At 44.7% G+C, this 19,692-nt stretch overlaps 1 protein-coding gene across 5 annotated transcripts in view; it reads right to left on the bottom strand.

The window, feature by feature from the left end:
- Positions 1-19,058, bottom strand: part of VWA5B2 (von Willebrand factor A domain containing 5B2) — a 72,436-nt gene extending 53,378 nt beyond the window's left edge. For 2 of the 5 annotated variants that reach the window (XM_040349760.1, XM_040349761.1), the window contains exons 1-3: positions 12,538-12,877; positions 8,682-8,851; positions 5,309-5,467 (exon numbers count right to left, since the gene is read on the bottom strand). In XM_040349760.1, the coding sequence (XP_040205694.1) occupies positions 5,309-5,467; positions 8,682-8,851; positions 12,538-12,581 (373 nt within the window). In that variant the 5' untranslated portion in view covers positions 12,582-12,877. Of the gene's footprint in view, positions 1-5,308; positions 5,468-8,681; positions 8,852-12,537; positions 12,878-17,605; positions 17,672-17,964; positions 18,109-18,693 lie in introns of those variants that run through there. The other 3 variants (XM_040349762.1, XM_040349765.1, XM_040349764.1) reach the window with 3 other exon arrangements.
- Between the last annotated feature and the right edge of the window lie 634 nt (positions 19,059-19,692).

Below are 19,692 nucleotides of genomic sequence, written 5' to 3'. Positions count from 1 at the left end.
ATCTGAAAAAAGGGGGGTCTGATCGATAGGGCCTCTAACTCACAGACCCGTCTTGCAGTGGTGATTGCCACCAAAAAGACTGCTTTTAGTGTCAGCGTCTTTAGATTGCAATCCTCCAAAGGCTCAAAAGGTTTGGATGTCAAAGCTTGTAGTACCAATGACAGGTCCCATTTCGGGAAGACCGAGGTCTGAATAGGTCTCTGCCGGCTCAAGGATCTGAAGAATCTGACTATCCATGGGTCAGATGCTAGCCTTTCCTCTAGGAACACTGACAGTGTGGATACTTGACCTTTTAGCGTACTAAGGCTTAGTCCTTTTTCTACTCCCTTTTGTAAAAACTCTAGGACGGCCACTGAACTCTGTGTATTAAAGGAGTTTTCTGTGCACCATTTGCCAAAGCACTTCCATACCTTTTCATAAATTTTGCGTGTCTCTATCTTTCTACTTTTCAGTAGAGTCGCAATTAAGTGGTTTGAGAAACCTTTTGCTTTCAGCAGCTGCTCCTCAGAAACCATGCAGCCAAGTTCCACTTTTCCACTTGGGGGCAGTATACTGGGCCTTGGGAGAGTAGGTCCTCCTGGACTGGCAACAACCAGGGGGGTTCTATAGCTAGCTCTTTCAGTATAGAGAACCACGGTCTCCTGGGCCAGTGAGGTGCTATGAGAATCAGGTTGGTGTTCTCTGCACGCAGTTTCCGTAACACTTGTGGAATTAATACTGGTGGAGGAAAGGCATAACATGTCCTGAAAGTCCACCCTTGTGCTAAAGCATCCACTCCTATTGCTCCGTCCTCTGTTTAGTGAGAAGAAGGTCTTGACCTTTTTGTTCTTCTTGGATGCGAATAAATCCACTTGAGGTGTTCCCCATTTTAGTGTGATCTGCCTGAACACTTCCTGATTTAGTTCCCAGTCGCTTTCCTTCAGCTGAATTCTGCTGAGGAAATCCGCTACTGTGTTTAAATCCCCTTTTAGGTGGATTGCTGATAGCGAGAGATTGGAGGATCTCCTCCTCTCTTCCCCTTTCCAAATCCCTTGGGTTACTTGGGAGCCCAGATGTGCTCCCCATCCTATCCCACTTGCGTCCGTGGTAAGGATTTGGGAAATGGGAAGTGTCCACAGCCGACCCATGGTCATGTTTTCCACCGTCCTCCACCACCAAAGGGTTCTTTTTACCTGTGTCGGTATTCGAACCTGGGTGTCTAAGGACTCCTGCCTGTGGTCCCAAACCTCTAGAAGGAACATTTGCAGTGGTCGGAAATGTAAGGCTGCCCATTGAACAGCTGGGATTGCTGATGTTAGCAACCCCAGTGTTGACATGATCTGTCTGATGGTACATGGTGAATTCACCTGAATTGCCTTTGTTTCTTTTTGGATTTTTTCTATTTTCTCTTTGGGTAGAAAAATCCTTTGCTGCACAGAGTCTATCACGTACCCCAAGTATGTAATCTGTTGTGTGGGTTTTAGATTTGACTTTTCCACATTTATTAACCACCCTAGATCTTTCAAAAAGATCTGTGTGGTCTCGAGGTTCTTTTGCAACCTCTCTGGGGTTTCTGCGAACAGCAGCAGATCGTCCAGATATGCAATGATGGAAATGCCTTGGACTCGCAAGGGTGCCAGGGCTTCCGCCAGAATCTTGGTGAAGATTCTGGGTGAGGAAGAGAGGCCGAAGGGTAAGGCCTGGAATTGTAAATGTAAGGTTCTGTTTCCCGTCTCTATCGCCAATCTCAGGAACCGTTGGTGGTCCTTGTGTATTGGGACGTGTAAGTAGGCGTCCTTTAGATCTAAGGAGACCAGGAAACAGTTTGGAGGTAGTAGGGCTTTCACTGAGTAAATTGAGTCCATTCTGAACCTCTTGTAGGTTATGGACAGGTTCAGGGGTTTTAGGTTTAAAATTGGTCTGACCTTCCCCGTGGGTTTTTGTACTCCAAAAATGTGGGAGTAGAACCCAAGTCCCCTTTCTTTTTTGGGGACCTCCACTACTACCTCTTGTTTCTTGAGATCCTCCAGGGCTCTCAATAACCCTTCGGCCTTTCTTCTGTCCTTCGGAAGTTTTGTTAAATAAAACTTCTTTGGGGGTGTTCTGGAGAATTCCAGATGATAACCTTCCTTTATGATCCTCAATATGAATCGATTGGAAGTCACCTTTTCCCACTGAGGGAGGAAGTCCCCCAGTCTTCCTCCCACTGTGAGCAATCTGTCATTTCTTATCATAGGCTTGTTCAGGAGCACGAAAAATAGCTCCTGCTTTGCCTTTCCCCTTCTGGGCCCAGGGTCTTTTTTGATTGTCTACCTTGGGTGTGAAGCGGGGGCCTTTTGGTACCCAATTAAATTTGTTCTGTTTCTTTTTGGTCTGCTGTGGCTGACTCCAGGGTGCTTTGCGTTTCAGCGGAAACGCTTTTTTCTTATCCGCTGTACGGTCCAGCACTTTTTCTAATCCCGGCCCAAAGAGCAGGTCCCCTGTAAATGGGATGCCGCATAATTTGGTTTTAGACGCGCAGTCCCCCTGCCACGTCTTTAACCATAAGGCCCTCCTGGTTGAGTTAGCTAATGCAGACGATCTAGCTGCCATCCGTACCAGTTCAGCTGAGGCGTCTGCAATATAAGCTATGCCTCTCAACAATGTGGGAAATGAGGCTAGGATTTGGTCTTTTGCCGTCTCCTCCTCAATGTGCTCCTGAATCTGGTTCAGCCAAAATTCCATGTTCCTGGCTACCACCGTGACTGCCATTGCTGGTTTCAAACTACCCAGCGTGGAGTCCCAGGACTTTTTTAGTAATGAATCCATTTTCTTATCCATAGGTTCGGATAGAATGCCCATGTCCTCAAAAGCTAGGTCTGTGTGCCTTGAAACTTGAGAAAAGGCAGCATCCAGCTTTGGTGTCTTATTCCAAATTGAGGATGGGTCATCCGAAAATGGGAATCGTCTTTTCAAAGCTTTGGAAAAGAATGGTTTCCTTTCTGGTTCCTGCCATTCTTTTTTAATTGCTTCGATCAAGACATCATGGACTGGGAAATTTTTACTTTCCTGGTCGCCTAAACCCTCATACATTTGGCCATGCAATGATAATGTTTTTTTCTCTGTTTGAATACCCAGAGTGGCATAAATAGCTTCCAATAAGTGATCTACATCCTCCAAAGAGAGTTTGTAGCGGGAGGGCTTCCTGGAATCACCTTCCCGAGCCTCCTCCTCTGATTCCTGTGAACCGGACACTGCACTGTCAGGTTCCTCTTCTAGCTCCTCACTAGGAACTCTTGAAGGGCCTGCACAAGTGGAAGGTCTTACTCCCGGGACTAACGTTGTTGCCTGTACAGGAGGAGCTGACTGAAGCTGCGGGATCTGGAAGTTTTCAAAAAATGTTTTGAATGACCCAAAGGTGTTAGAAAGTTCTTTAACTGATGATGCCAAATCACTTTGTTCCGCAGTGTGCTCCTGTACTAACTTATCAATACAGTCGCTACAAATAGCCTTTTTCCATGACTCCCTAAGTGTGACTTTACAGGATGGACATCTTTTCTTTGTACTGTGGGTATTCTTGTCTTTGTCAGTTTTCTGAAAGACACAAGTGAAAATATATACCCCATGATTAGTACCGTAGCCTTCCCCCTGCTACACAGCAGGTGCGCAGTGTCTTCATATGGGCTTACCACACTAGGGGCCCTATGAATCACCCTCTGACACTGAGGGATTAACCCACCTCCCCCTCCCTATTACCCTGGGGGGTGTAGAGGGATGGTGAGCTATTTCTTAGGAGAGGGGAAATCCACCCTAGGTTCCCCTTACCTTGCTGTGGCTGGAGCTGGTCTCTGCTGGAGCAACATCTTTCCCTTCTGCTTCCGACATGTCTGTGTCACCAGCGCCGCGTGTGCTGTCTCTACAGCGTCTATGCAGCTCCCTCCAGCCATTGCCTGGCTCCGTTTTTGAGTTTCGCGCCCGGAACCCGCGAACCCGGAAGTACCCGCCCCCGTGCCTGAATGACGTCACCCGCCATCGGCTCCGAGCGGTCCTAGTACACAGCGTGGCTTGCGCGTCTGGAATCCCCATTCCTCCGGCAGCCACACGCGCTGAGTATGGGACGCTGGCTGTACCTCCTCGCACCGCACTCGGTGCATACAAAACCCGGAGCCCCCCCGACTTACACCTGCGCTCAGGGATGTGAGGGTGGCCGTTTTCAGGTTAGTACCTGTCTTTTGAGTCCAGAGAGCCCCTGCTCCCTTTCAGGACCGTCTTGCCTGAGCCTCCCTTGGCTCTCCTGGCTTGTTGCTATGGTGTCTCCCCTCTGGAGGAAACACAAATAACTGAGGACCAGCAGGGGAGGAGGAAATTTATGGGCTGGCGCGGTGTTTCCAACAGAGGGGAGGAGCCAAGGTCTCTCAGGTGGCTGTCCTGAAAGACGATTAGGGGAAAAAAAAACCCACACACTTTATGGCAGATCCATGAGAACAAAGTTTCACTTCTTTCAGTACACACACAGCAACCCCAATATGCTTTTTAATGGGCATAACAATACACCACTATTGTATATTTTTATTTTATAGTGCAATAGTTGATAGCCAAAGAAATTTCCACAGGGCTGAATTTCAAAAAAATAAATAAAATAATGGCACCAACAGATGTTAAAAGGTATCTCCACGTTTACACACTTGGCCATTTTATTGCTTTAATAAAGTCCACTTTTGTGGCTCAAGCCTCGTACACACGCTCAGTTTTCTCAGCAAGAAAACTGTTGGCAGAGCTTTCTTCCCGAGTAAACCGAGCGTGTGTACGAGGCTTTCAGGTTTCTGGTCTGGAAATCTGGCCAGAATCTCGATGAGAAAAATAAAGATCCTGCTCTCTATTTTCTCGTTGAGATTCTTGTCGGCCTGTTTCCCAACGAGAAACCCGAGCGTCTGTATACTTACCTGGCGCTGTTGAAACCCACGCATGCGCAAAATGACCGACGCATGTGCGGTAGCTTCCACGGCATAGGTAGGGTGAAGCAAGATGGCGGCGACGGCATCGAATGTGACGAGCGCATACTCGTCGTACGCGATGACGTCACCGCGTTCTTGCCTTTCAAAAGAACTGCGGTTCTTTTGAAAGGACTGTGTGTACATCCGGGCGGCAAGAGATTCTTGCCAAGAATTTCGTCAGGAAAAACGTTTTTTTCCTGACGAGATTCTGGCCCGTATAGGTCTATTAGTGGGTTATTGCAAGATCCATGCTCTTAGCTAATCAGTTAAACAAAGATACAGGCAGATGTGTGTCTCTAGGAGGCCATCCTACATGTATCCTAATATTAGCTAAAATGGATTGAGTGGCTACTTACCATTTGGGCAGTAACCTGGCAGGGCCTCCAACTGACAACTAATGCAGCAATCTTCTACTCGACTCCGACTCTGAACCTGTGTTTGAACCTTCCTGTTGCCAGACACTGCCTCAAAGCTTGTCACCACTTCCCCTTCCTCCAGTAGATATATAAACATGGCTACAAGACACAAAATGCAGGCCACATTAATTACGGATCACTTTTCTATCAACTCGTTTGACGAATTGTTCATGACACATGACAAATACTGCAACATTATTTAAGTTCTATCAATATGAATGAAATAATGATGAAGAACCTAGAAATGTATGAATTCGATTGATGGATAGGCTCCCGTACTACAGTCCAATAGTCAAATTACCGGAGAAAAATCGTTTTATATTGAAAGCTATTTTTATGGTGCGTGGAATCTACAAATAGATAAAAATACAATATTTTTAATTTCCTAAAGTTAAAAAGATAGACAATAAAACTAAGCTTTCTCTTTGCTGTGAACCGATAAGAATCCTCTAACTTCCCGAGGAGATAACTTGCCGAAAGTGTCAAGAAGACTGCAGCTAGAATTTAAACATACATTTAACATTGAAAAATTCTTTGTAGTAACATGGTGGTTGTGTGTCAAAGTAGAACTTTGACATCATCTCAGCTAATCAAATTACCCAAAGATCAGAACCCAGAAGAAGACTGGCCAAAGATGTCAGCTGCCAGTAAAGGAACTCCAGGACTCAGTTTTAAGGAATGGAGGTATTTACAGGGAGCAGGGCTGCCGTTAGAAACCACTGGGCCCTATACATCCAACCTGACAGCCCCCCCTCCCCAAATAAACACAGTTTGTTATGCTTCAGTTATGAGTGATCAGTACCGATCACTCATTGTCTTCATTCAGTAAAGGGCCTGTTAAATACTGTATGACATATTTACCAGACCCTTCCCCCACTCTCCAATCCTGAAGCATCCTATTGTATGCTTGCAACTACTGGCAGGAAGGAAAGGAGAGAAGAAGAAAATGTATGGTTCACAGGGAGGGTGATAGTTGCAGCAGGGTGGGAGAAATTACTGGAACGATCCCCTGTAAGGCTCTCTGCAGCAGCTGAAAGCCGGTGTGAGGGAGAGGAGAAGAAGCCAGATTTCATCTGTTGACGAGAGTGCCATACAGAGGATCAGTTCTAGTGATTGCCTCCCTGCCATGCCGATCACCCTCCCTGCCCACATCAGATTCACCTTTCTTCCTGGGCCCCAGTACAGGAGGGCCAGTGGTACCCCCTTATCTATGGTTCTGACAGGGATAAACTGCTGTTGAATACTTAGGGGTAGATTCACAAAGGGCGTCCTAACTTTGCGGCGGCGTAGCTTATCGTGTTTACACTACGCCGCCATAAGTTAGCGAGGCAAGTACATGATTCACAAAGTACTTGCCTGCTAACTTACGGCGGCGTAGCCTAAAGCAGGCGGGCGTAAGGGCGCCTAATTCAAAATAGGCTGAGGGGCCGTGTTTAATGTTAATTTGGTTTGACCTGACGTGATTGACATTTTTTTGGAACGGCGCATGCGCCGTCCGCCCACATATCCCAGTGTGCATTGCAGCAACGTACGCCGCACGGGCCTATTGGTTTCGACGTGGACGTAAATGATGTAAATCCCTATTCACGGACGACTTACGCAAATGACGTAAAATTTTTGAATTTCGACGCGGGAACGGCGGCCATACTTAACATTACTATTCCAGCTATTTGATGGAATATCTTTAGGCCTGATAATGCGTTACGTAAACGGCGTATCTGTACTGCGTCGGCTGGGCGTACATTCGTGAATAGGCGTATCTAGTGATTTACATATTCTACGCCTACCGCAATGGAAGCGCCACCTAGCGGCCAGCCTAAATATTGCACCCTAAGATAGGACGGCGCAAGCCGTCGTATCTTAGATAGGTTTAAGTGTATCTCTGTTTGAGAATACACTTAAACATAGGTCGGTGCAGATTCCTAGTTAGGTCGGCGTATCTACTGATACGCCGGCCTAACTCTTACTGAATCTAGCCCTATGTACTCAAAAAGCAAAACACTATTTTATTTTTTTAATAAAAGATATATTTTTAAAAAAATCACATTTAAAACTATTTTTTCTATCTCTGGTATAATGAAAAATAGCTAATTAAAATATAACTATTGCAAATCCTGAAACAACTATCAATGAATGTTTAAAATTTAATCTAGCAATTAGAAAGTTTAAAAATTAGGTTAAAAAAGGCTTCATTGTCAACTAGCCATACACTGATCAAACTTCTGCGGGTAAGCAGGCAACAGCCTAATTTCGATCAGCATTTGGCAGTACCCGCTCGACAGAAAATCAATTGTTTGATTGACTGTCAGGACATATTAGAAAATGTCCTCAGTTAGCTGCAGCCTCTGAGGTGCCGCTGTAAGAAAACATTGTACCAATGTGGGGGGGTTGGAAGGTGGGGTTCCCCTATTCATTTTGTTTGAGTGAATATAGGAAATCGGTTGTGTTTTGTTTAGTTTGTAAAATGAACAGTGTATGGCCAGCTTTATGCTGGGTCACCAGAATGCAGTGGATTAAGAAAAGGGCAAGACACTGACAGAGATTACATTTGTATCAGGTCTCAAAAAAAGAACAGGAGGTCCAGATTTTACCTTCCCGTTTTGTTCTTCTTTATACCGCCTTGTCAATCACTTTTATGTACACTGCAGTATCAAATCTAATATCCTATAAGAATCTCCAATTACAGACATAAAATCTTTTAAAAAAAAGTGTGATACTAGAACAGGGAAGGAAAAAAAATGATATATAGAAAAAAAACTGTAGACCACACCTGCCCCCACCTATTCCCCAGATACAACCACACAAACCAAAACACCAAACCATGTTTATTTGGCAGAAATGGCCATGACACTTTATTGGTTTTCATAATATTTTTACACAACCATTATAACTGAAACCCTAGTATAATAATACAATAAATCATCACATAATCTCTGCCCAGTTTTCGGAACTCAGGCAGCTTTACTGTATCACCAAATACGTCCCCCCCCGGGTTGACCCTACCACATAAGATGCCGCGACAGGGAGGGAGGGAGCTCTTCTTTCTTCCTGGGCCGCTGCAGAGGACACCCTAGACCCCCTGCAGCCCTTAAATAGCCTTCCCTGGGGAACCAGAACCTTCCCCAGACTCCTATTGGGTCGCCCCCACCTGAACCTTAACTAAAAAAGGGACAGTACTGCCTACCCCCTTAACTATACCTCCTTAAACCCTTACCACCCAGTCCAAAGAAAGCGGGCCCCAATGCTTTTACACGCTTTTAACAATCCTGATAGATCCCAAAAAGCAATTGGAGCCACATTACCATGAACCTACCTTGCATGGTTTCATTACTAGTGTTGCGATAGGTGAGGTGAGCACGGAGCCCCAGACTGTATCCACTAGCACAGGCATTTACACATGAAGCCTCTAGGGGGAGCTGCACCCAGGTGCATGTATCAAATAGGCCTGGCATTCTGTTGCTGGTAATCTTAACTATTAAATGACTAGAATGAAAAAATTAAATAAAATTAATAATAAAATAATCAACATCAGGTCTGTAAATGCTTTTTGAAGGTTTTGATTATACACAAAATTACATGACAAGTAATAGTAGTTAAAGCGGACCTTCACCCTTTTTTTCCCCAATGTTCCTTTGCCTGCCTTCTCCCTAAAACACAACTGCAAAACAAGAAAATATATATTTTTTTTAAATGTATTTTTTCCCCTTTCTAAAGTTCAGGTCTGTTATTTTCTTCCAGATGAGGATGATGTTCCTGGACCCCACGCAAGTGCTGCAATGCCACAGGGTCACTCCAGCACTTCTGCACATGCCCATGGTCCTGTGAAACTGACTCCTGGGGTTTCTAGGTCACTCATCCAAGGAGGCACAGGGGGTTAAAAGCAAGCTCAGACCCAGCAAAGATCCCTGTGGCGTGTTTGCGCATGCACCGTATATGAATTCAAGATGTCAGTGCCTGAGAGGAGAACCTTCCCTACAAGCAGAGCTTTTTTTCTCAGAAAATAGGTGCAGGAACTCAACCACGACCCCGTTCAGATTTCACAAACAGTAGAAGGGTATTAAAGGGGCATTAAATACCAGGATTGCATTACATACAGGGTGCAGAGTTCATGGGGGTTACACACAGAGTGCAGAGCTGTCACTTGTAAACACAGAAACCAGACTTCTGTGTTTACAAGTGATTGTGGTGAGCAGGCACCAAAGGGTCTGAGCCAAAGGTGGTAGAACTGAGTTCCCCCAAGTTCCCCCTGAAAAAAAGCCCTGCCTACAAGCAAGACAACGCTAGACTCTAGATTAGCAAGGATGCTTTTTCTTACTTTTATACAAGGAAAGTTTAGAATTTAAACATTTTATTTTCCATAATAAAAAGTAGAAGTCCTCTTTAGAATAGAGTGATGAGGAATAGTGCAGGATAACGCATGTGATTCGGACAGGAATAGCACCGTATTCCTTTTCAAAACGCAAGCGATTCTTTGCAGTGCGATTTGAGCCCATTAATTTTGTATGGGCTCAAACTGCACCACAAAGGTATGGGTATCGCTGAGTACTTGAGCATAAGTTTTGGTACTCGTACGCACCAATACAAATTGGTAATTGGTGCACCCCTACTGCACTGCAGTACATGGGAAACCTGATTGTAAACGTGAACTAACCCTTTAATCCATGCCCTCTAAAAACCAAACCACCATCGATTTCTCTTCAGAGAAAAACACCAGTGTGTTTAAAAAAAAAAAAAAAATGGTCAGCTGTGGCACACCAACAGGGGGGGCAATCCGCCGGGTGCCACACATCGTCAGGGGGTGTCGGCAGTGGCATTGCTATGGGGATGCAGTGGCGTACCAACGGGGGGGGGGGGGGGGCGGTAAAGGGGTCCAGAGGTGTGAAGCTTCGTACTGTAAAGGGGTCCAGAGGTATGGGGACTGAGTAATGTAAAGGGGGTCTTCTCACAGTTATAGTTGCAGTCTTGCATGCTGCATCTTTACCGTACTTTCAGAATTTTTTCTTCTTTTTTTTTCTCTGTTTTACTACACCAGGTGACACCAACCCTAGTGACGGCACTGACAGTAGCACATAGTAAGTGGACAAGTGGATTTTTGCACTCCATCATAGATAAGAAATGGATGTTGAAGGTCGGTACTATAAAGTAAATGTACAGTGCACTCCATAGGCCAGTGATGGCGAACCTTGGCACCCCAGATGTTTTGGAACTACATTTCCCATGATGTCCAACTACACTGCAGATTGCAGGAGCATCATGGAAAATATAGTTCCAAAACATCTGGGGTGCCAAGGTTCACCATCACTGCCATAGGCCAGGGCTCGACAAATCCCGGTCGCCAGGTCGCCATGGCGACTAGAAATAGGGTCCTGGCGACTTGGCTTGGAAGGGGGGCTGGCGCCATCTGGTGGTGAGCCGTTAGTATTACAAGTTATTACCACCAGATATGTAAGCTGGCGCCATCTGGTGGTGGCCGTTGGTATTACAAGTTAAGCATTACAAGTTAAACAGCAATTCTAATGTAATTTTTCACTATTTTCACTGCCATCTTCTTCCCTCTAATTAGAACCCCCAAACATTATATATATTTTTTATCCCAACACCCTAGAGAATAAAATGGCGATCGTTGCAATACTTTCTGTCACGCCGTATTTGCGCAGCGGTCCTAAAAGCGCACTTTTTTGGGAAAAAAATTACACTTTTTTTAATTTTAAAAAAAATAAGACAACAGTAAAGTTATCCCCATTTTTTTAAATATTATGAAAGATAATGTTACGCCGAGTAAATTGATACCCAACATGTCACGCTTCAAAATTGGGTTCGCTTGTGGAATGCCGACAAACTTTTACCCTTTAAAATCTCCATAGGCGACGTTTAAAAAAATCTACAGGTTGCATGTTTTGAGTTACAGAGGAGTTCTAGGGCTAGAATTATTGCTCTTGCTCTACCAATCGCGGCGATACCCCACGTGTGTGCTTTGAACACCGTTTACATATGCGGGCGCTGCCCACGTATGTGTTCGCTTCTGCGCGCAAGCTCGTCGGGACGGGGTGCGTTTTCTGGCTCCTAACTTTTTTAGCTGGCTCCTAGATTCCAAGCAAATTTGTCAAGCCCTGCATAGGCCATCTATGGAGAAAGTGTGCCACTGCAAGTTATATGTATTTCTGTCTGGCACCAGTGGCCTATTAACAATCTTTGGGTCGGTCTACGCTGTTTTGTTCCCGCATCGGACGAGGAGGGGCCTGGCCGCCCGGGGGAGCAAAGAAAGGATAATTCTTCCGGGTTGTGGGCTGCAGTGCGCTACACGTAGACGTGCGGTGCGCCGCCTGCCCTGGGGGTGCCAAATGTCCTAGGTACGCCCCTGGGAGTCAGTACATGTATGACTGACTGCAGCATCTTTAATGATTTCTAAGCTTTGTAAAACTAGGGAGCACAGCACGGTCAAAGTAAAGGCCGCAGAGTGGCCAGTGACTCATAGGACTGCTCAGGCTACTGTCACTCTGTAGCGTGGCTGCGTTAGCGGTAAAGTGACGCTCATTTTAGCGGCAACTTTACCGTAGTTTTAGCAGCGTTTTTTCGGCGATAGTGCGGCACTTTAACCCCCGCTAACAGCCAAAGAAAGGCTTAAAACCGCCCGTGTTGCAGCGTTTCCGAAGCACTGCCAATGCATTCCAATGGGCAGGGGAGGTTTAGGAGTGCTGTATACAGCGCTCCCAAAGATGCTGCTTGCAGGATCAACGGAGCGATCCCCGATGAGCATACGGAGGCAGATCATTACTGATCCGCCCCGTGTGAAAGGGGCCTTACACATTTTTGTACTCGTCGTAGATAAGAAATGTTGAAGATCACTCAGTACTATAAAGTAAATGTACAGTGCACTCCATAGGCCATCTGTGTTTACCCAGACCCTAATCTGTCTATTACCAGGCTGCAGTTTGCTGGTCCACTTTCTGGTTACCTAGCTGCTGGGTAATTTAGGATTGCCAGGGTAAGCGTCTATGTTTGCCAGAGGATTAATCATTCATCTGGACACTCACATGTGTGTAGAAGTAACTGATACTACACAGAACACCTAAGCTACTGGAGCATTCTAGAAATTAATCGCCATTCAGAACATTAGAAAGAATGTTACTTGGGTGGAACAGAAGAGATGCAGAGTGAGGGATAGGTACTGAGAGGCCTTCTCCAAGCAGCTGGAAATGTCTCTTGTAAGCATCCATGTTAACTCTTGAAATACTTGTATGTTTTCTACTGGCAACTGTTTCCTCCATGCAAGTCACAGAATTATTTTACAATTAGAAAAAAAAAAAGTGAGGCGCCAACCCCATATAATAATGCTCCCCTTCTTCCTTTCCAGTTAGCAATGCGTTAATTCTTTTTTTTTTTAGAACAAAACACTAGACTGGGTTTCTGTAGCAGGCAATGACCATATAAGTGCTCAAAGCAAAAGCTTAAAAGGGGTTGTAAACCTCAGACATGAAATCTGAACAAAGCATATCCCTCTATAGCAGTGATGGCGAACCTTGGCACCCCAGATGTTTTGGAACTACATTTCCCATGATGCTCATCTACACTGCAGAGTGAATGAGCATTATGGGAAATGTAGTTCCAAAACATCTGGGGTCCCAAGGTTCGCCATCACTGCTCTATAGTGTGTACTTGTCTTAATTAAAAGCACAGACATCTATTAAAGCTGCAAAATCGTTGTCGCACCAATTGGAACATTGCTAATTGCCTCCAATAGGCTGCAACTTGACAAATAACTCCAATGTGAACTAGGCTAAGTGTAATTTCAGGCTGATGCCTCTTCCCTGTGCCATCAGCATGAATCACTTGTGACAAGTTTTCCTGACACCAAGAGAAAAAAAGAAAAAGAAAAAGGTGACAGGGGAGAAACCTCCAGCTGATTGACAGTCTCAGCTCTGTTCCTATGTGCTGTGTGAAATTGGGGAGGAAGTCCTTTCCCTCTAATCAGCTCTCTATCCACGCCACCCCCTATATGAATAATGGATAGATTCATGTATAGCATAAATCTATGGACGGCCGCCGTTGCCACCCCCATGTCATGCATCTGGCCCCTTTCAGGACGCCTGAATTACAGTGGCGTTTTTTTTTAGAGCCATAGGCTCGAATAAGCTTCGAAATAGGGTGGGCAACATCGAATGAATATTCGCTGTTGTAACACTGATCCTCAATCTGGCCAAGCAGAAGCAGGTCTGAGACCCGTTCTCCGATTGGCCGCCGAGGAGGAGGGAGGAACCAATGCCCGTGGAGAGCAGAGGAAGGGAAAGATGTCGCCGCTGCTTTGCAAGGGAAGCCACTGGTAAAGTGCTGCATAGATGGGCTAAGTGCACCAGACCTGCTGGGTATACTGTTTGCTGCCCCCCCCCCCAAAAAAAAAATTACCACGGGTCGCCACTGTTTAGAGCTCTCTTCACAGAGCTCTGCAGAGTGCAATTTCAGCTCTCTGACCCTTTTTTTCTGACAGCTCAGGCAAGCTTTAGAAATTCAGCACTTTGAATGGATGTAGAGGAAAGAAGACTGCAGACAGACAACTTTTGGAGGATTTGCTTCATCTCCGGGTTTACAGCCACTTTAAAGTGTAAAATTCCCCTTTACAGAAAATCTGTAAGCTGAACTTACACTGGACCCCTCCCCGGTCCCACTAACCTGGAGTCCGGTGATCCCCCCCGAAATTAAAGTTTGTATCGCCGCTGTACTGGTCCAGAGATTTCTCTCCTCTTCTCCCGCAGTGGTAGAACAGGCTGTGCAGGATCTGATTGGTCACGCCGCCCATTTGACAGCGTAGAGACCAATTAGAATGCTCCTAAATGTACCTTCTGACGAGGTACATAATGGAGATTAAGCCAAGGGGATTGCTAAACCCGGTGAGGCGGCGACCCGATGTGCAAGTGTGGGTGATCGCCACGCTCCAGGTCAATGCATGAATGTACGTTATTTGCGAGAGCCAGAGGGGGCGGCGCTGCAGCGCCCTCTATAGATGGACCGCCATCACTGCAGTATAAGTAAAATTACATTTTAGGGAAAATAAAAAGTCTTAAAGGGCCCGTTTTTTTTTTGTGACTACGGGGGGGGGGGGGGGGGGGGGGCGGCGCCCCCTATAGACGGGCCGCCACTGCATTCTGCCACAGATTCATACACACTTTACCAACAGTTGCTTGAATCTGTCACAAAGAATCACGTGTTGTATGAACAGCAGACAGAGTTGTAGCAAGCGTCTATAATTACAGGGAATATGTGATGTCAGCCAGGTAAAAGGCAAGTAATTGTCAGATTTTGGGTGATCTCTAACCCCCAGATTACCTTGGCAATGGCACCCACCATAGTTCTCTGCAGGCAGGTTTCCTTTAAACTGTTCAGGAAAACTTAACAAAATGAGATCAGGTGGTAATGAATGGAAGCGCCGGATTAACAAGACGGTAATCGGCAGAACAACCACCAGATGTGCCAATCCACAGCTTCAGGGAACAAACACAACTTTGATATTAGCAAGGGGAATCCAGCCAAAAAAGATCTATGGAGCATTAAAATTGCATTAGCTCTGTGCGCACAAAACTGATGGGCTAACGTGTTGGGAGGGAGCATTTGTTGGGTAAGCTGAGAACACCAATAGAACAGACATTTACCGTAAATCAAGCGGGGGGGCAACTGTCCATAGCAACCAATCAGCTTCTATCTTCAGTTAAAGTGGTAGTAAAAGCTTTTGTTTTACATTTTTACCCACAGGTAAGTCTACAATAAAGCTTACCTGTAGGTACAGTAAATATTTCCTAAACGTGCACTGTTTAAGATATATTTACATTAGCGTTACTAGCGCATGCGCACTGCGCTCTCAATGGACGGAGAGCCATCCTTGAAAGAGTCGTGCTGCTGAAGTGATGCAGTCACGGCTCAGCCAAACGGCGGCTGCACGCAAACCCGGAGGGAAAATCAGGTGAAGATGAAAGCCCTGCCAGAGGGAACAGTGCACTGCTGGAGGGCTTAGTTTTAAGGCAAGTCTTTCATAATGTGCTAGTATGCCATGCATACTAGCATATTATGACATTAAAGTGTTACCACACACAGAATCTGCATTCACTAAAATTAGAAGAAAAGCGGTTTAGGGTTCTTTACTGTAAGAGCAGTAAGGATGTGGAATTCTCTTCCACAGGCGGTGGTTTCAGCAGGGGGGGGGGGGGGCAATCGATAATTTCAAAAAACTATTAGATAAGCACTTGAACGACCACAACATACAATGTAATACTGATATAAAAATCAGAACATGGAAATGCAATTATTTTAGCAAATATAAAAACTGATAAATACCTTTTTTCATCAGCAGAATATAGCAGCCTTGTGACTTCAGTTCCTAGCAAAGCTAGGAAGCTCATTCTCCCCTGATCCTCTGTCTGGACAGTGCTGATTGGCCCTGTGCTGATCACATGAACCCTCCCAAAGAAAACAAAACTCTCTAGGAATTCACACCAAACTGAGCATGTGCAGCCGGTCCCCTGGCTTTGCAAATACTTTAATTTGCAGGGAGTTTTATATATTTACGGTTTACTACCGTTTTCAGTTTTGGAAGTTAAAACTAGAAGCGGATTGGTTGCTATGGACTAAGGATGAGCTCCAGCGTGTTCGCACTGTCCACGTGCAGAGCCCGCACTGCGCTGCGCCAATCACAGGCAGGGAGACATTGCCCGATCTCTGCAGCCATGCATCGGGACAATGTCTCCCTGCCTGTGATTAGCGCAGCACGTGACTTCCTAGCGGGCTCTGCACGTGGACTGTGCGAACACGCCGGAGCTCATCCTTACTATGCTCCAGTCTTCGTAAAATTCCCCTCGCAGTGGCTATACACAGAACAATTTTTTAACGTGATCATATGATCAACTTATTATCTGATCAGAAATACGACAATGTGCCATATGCTTAAAGGGGTTGTAAAAGGTTTGTTTTGTATTTTCTAAATAGGTTCCTTTAAGCTAGTGCATTGTTGGTTCACTTACCTTTTCCTTCTAAATGTTTTTTTCTTTGTCCGAATTTCTCACTTCCTGTTCCTCCTCAGTAAGCTGTTCTGGCTGAATAACCACCAGCCAGATGATGGGGGCAAGCTTACTGAGGAGAAACAGGAAGTGAGAAATTCAGACAAAGAAAAAAAAAAAAAAAAAAAAAAAAAAACACACACATTTATAGCTAGATTCAGGTAGGCAGGTGTATCGCTGCGGCGGCGTAGTGTATCGTGTTTACACTACGCCGCAAGTTAGCGAGGCAAGTACATGATTCACAAAGTACTTGCCTGCTAAGTTACGGCGGCGTAGCGTAAATCGGGTGGGCGTAATGGCGCCTAATTCAAATTTAGCTGAGGGGGCGTGTTTTATGGTAATGGGGGTTGACCTTACGTGATTGACGTATTTTAAAAACGGCGCATGCGCCGTCCGCCTACATATCCCAGTGTGCATTGCGGCAAAGTACGCCGCACGGTCCTATTGGTTTCGATGTGGACGTAAATCCCCATTCACGGACGACTTACGCAAACGACGTAAAATTTTCGAATTTCGACGCGGGAACGACGGCCATACTTTAACATTACTATTCCAGCTGTTTGATGGAATAACTTTAGGCCTGATAATGCGTTATGTAAACGGCGTATCTGTACTGCGTCTGCCGTGCGTACATTCGTGAATAGGCGTATCTAGTGATTTACATATTCTACGCCGACCGCAATGGAAGCGCCACCTAGCGGTCAGCCTAAAAATTACACTTTGGGATACGACGGTGTAAGACACTTGCGCCGCTCGTATCTGAGCCTAATTCAAGCGTATCTGGTTTCCAGAATACGCTTAAATTAGCGCCGGCGCAAATTCAGACTTAGGCCGGCGTATCTACTGATATGCTGGCCTAAGTCTTTCTGAATCCACCTAATAGAAGGGAAAGCGAAAGAAAAGGTAAGTGAACCAACAATGCACTAGCTTAAAGGAACCTATTTAGAAAATAAAAAAAACAAACCTTTACAACCCCTTTAATGATCATATCGAATTAATCAACATTACTACGATCCATCAGATAAATTTTTGATCAAATCAGCTGGTTTTAATCTAAATCGATTGACGATTTGTTTTAATTCATTGATCTGATAATATTATCTAATACTGAGAATAAATTGTTCGATCAGATCATTAGGCGTATGGCCACCATCACCCACACACAGAAAAAAAAATAAAAAAAAATAATACATACCAAATCAGAGGTCAGGGATGACCACGCTTCCAATGTCAGTGCAGGATCCTGAGCCAATGTATCTCTCTAAAGCTCACAAGCAAAACAAGATCGTTACAAATCAACAGTAGTACAACTTTCTAAACATGGCACCTGATCAAAATAAATAGATAATAAAAAAAAGAAAATAATAATAATAAATAATAATAATAATAATAATAATTATTAAGTAAAAAAGAGAAAAAAAAAAAAAGAAAAAAAAGAAGGGGAGGATAAAAAATAAATAGATAATAAAAAAAAGAAATTATTATTATTATAAAAAAAAAAAAAAAAAAAGGGAGGATAAAAAATAAATTAAAAAAACCCCACAAAGTTATTCCCAAATCAGAAGTCAGGGATGACCGCCTGTATAGGGAATGCTTCCAATGTCAGCGCAGGATCCTGAGCCAATGTATCTCTCTAAAGCTCACAAGCAAAACAAAATTGTTACAAATCAACAGTAGTACAACTTTCTAAACAAGGCACCTGATCAAAATAAATAGATAATAAAAGAAAATAATAATAATAATAATAATAATAATAATAATAATAATAATGTAAAAAAGAGAAAAGAAAAAAAAAGAAGGGAGGATAAAAAATAAATAGATAATAAAAAAAAGAAAATAATAATAATAATAATAATAATAATAATAATAATAATAATAATAAAGTAAAAAAGAGAAAGAAAAAGAAGGGAGGATAAAAAATAAATAAATAGATAATAAAAAAAAGAAAATAATTATTATTATTATGATTAAAAAAAAAAAGGAGGATAAAAAATAAATAAACCCCCCCCCCCCCCCAAAGTTATTCCCAAAGTAGCAGAGCAGTACCTCCTCTATGATCAGACACTGATCTCCCCATTGTATCTGACCCTATACTTCCCACCTGCACTATAATCCGTCCCAATCAGCAGGTAACACTACAGACCGGACAGGAGAAATAATAGCAGCAGAGCAGTGGGGTGCAGGAATCTGGGGGGCTCCCTCCTGTCCTGACATGGACTCTGACCCCTGACCCCCCCTGTACAATCAGCCTGCAGATAATAGAAGACACACAGCCGCACACACCTCCGATCTCCGCGGTGCCGGGTCTGGGCCAGTGCCAGTACTGCAGAGAGGATCGGTGTGATGGAAGGAAGGGAGGGAAGGGTGCGGTCCCCTGTTCTCCGGTCTGCAGGTCTCTGTCTTCTGCTGCCTGTCTACTTCTGTCTGCCCTCGGGGTGCTGTGGGTGCCGGTACCACCTCCTTCCTCCCCCTCCCTTCCTGGCTCTGGACTGCATGGAGAATGGATCAGTCCTGCCTTTGTGTCAGCTTCCCCTTAGATCTGCATTGTAGGCTCAGAGCAGCAAGGAGCCTCCCAGTACATGCATCATACACCTAACATCCCAGCTCTGCAGCCCTCATTAGTGACAGTCCCGACTTTCTTTGCTAGGTCATCAAAAGTGGGCAGGGCTTGTCCAAAGATTGGTGGCAGGATGTGTTCTTGGTGTCATTTGATTTGGTTGGCAAGACTAAAATCCCCCACCCATTTAAAAGTGTCCCACCCCAGCTGCAGTATATGTTCTTGTCTCAGGGTCTGATGGGGAAGCTGCAGTCGTTCACAGTGAGACCCTGACACATCATTTGTTTTAAGTGCTATATATACACAATTACTGCCCATGATCTGATGTTTGCGGTGATACCGCACATGTGTGGTCTGTGTGCGTGCCTGCGGGACTGGCATGTGCGTTCTCCTTTGCACTGGAGGACGGGGCACTTTTACTTTTTTTCATTCAGTTTTTACATTTTATTTTTTTGCACTGTTGCTTTCATTTTTTTTTTTTTTTTCTGATCACTTTTATTGCTGTCACAAGGAATGTAAACATCCATGTGACAGGTACTCTTTATGGAGGGATCTGGGGTAAATAAGATCCTGAATCCCTCCCCTGCACTTACGCATTCAAAACACCAAGATTGGACCAGATTCTCGTCCATCAGCGTATCTCTGCGGCGGCGTAACGTATCCGATTTACATTACGCCACCGCAACTTAGACGGGCAAGTGCTGTATTCTCAAAGCACTCGCTCC

Source organism: Rana temporaria, chromosome 4 (genome assembly GCF_905171775.1).
Source record: "Rana temporaria chromosome 4, aRanTem1.1, whole genome shotgun sequence".
Taxonomy (NCBI): domain Eukaryota; kingdom Metazoa; phylum Chordata; class Amphibia; order Anura; family Ranidae; genus Rana; species Rana temporaria.
The sequence above is the reverse complement of the archived record's forward strand: the minus strand, read 5'-3'. Positions and strand labels throughout refer to the sequence as shown.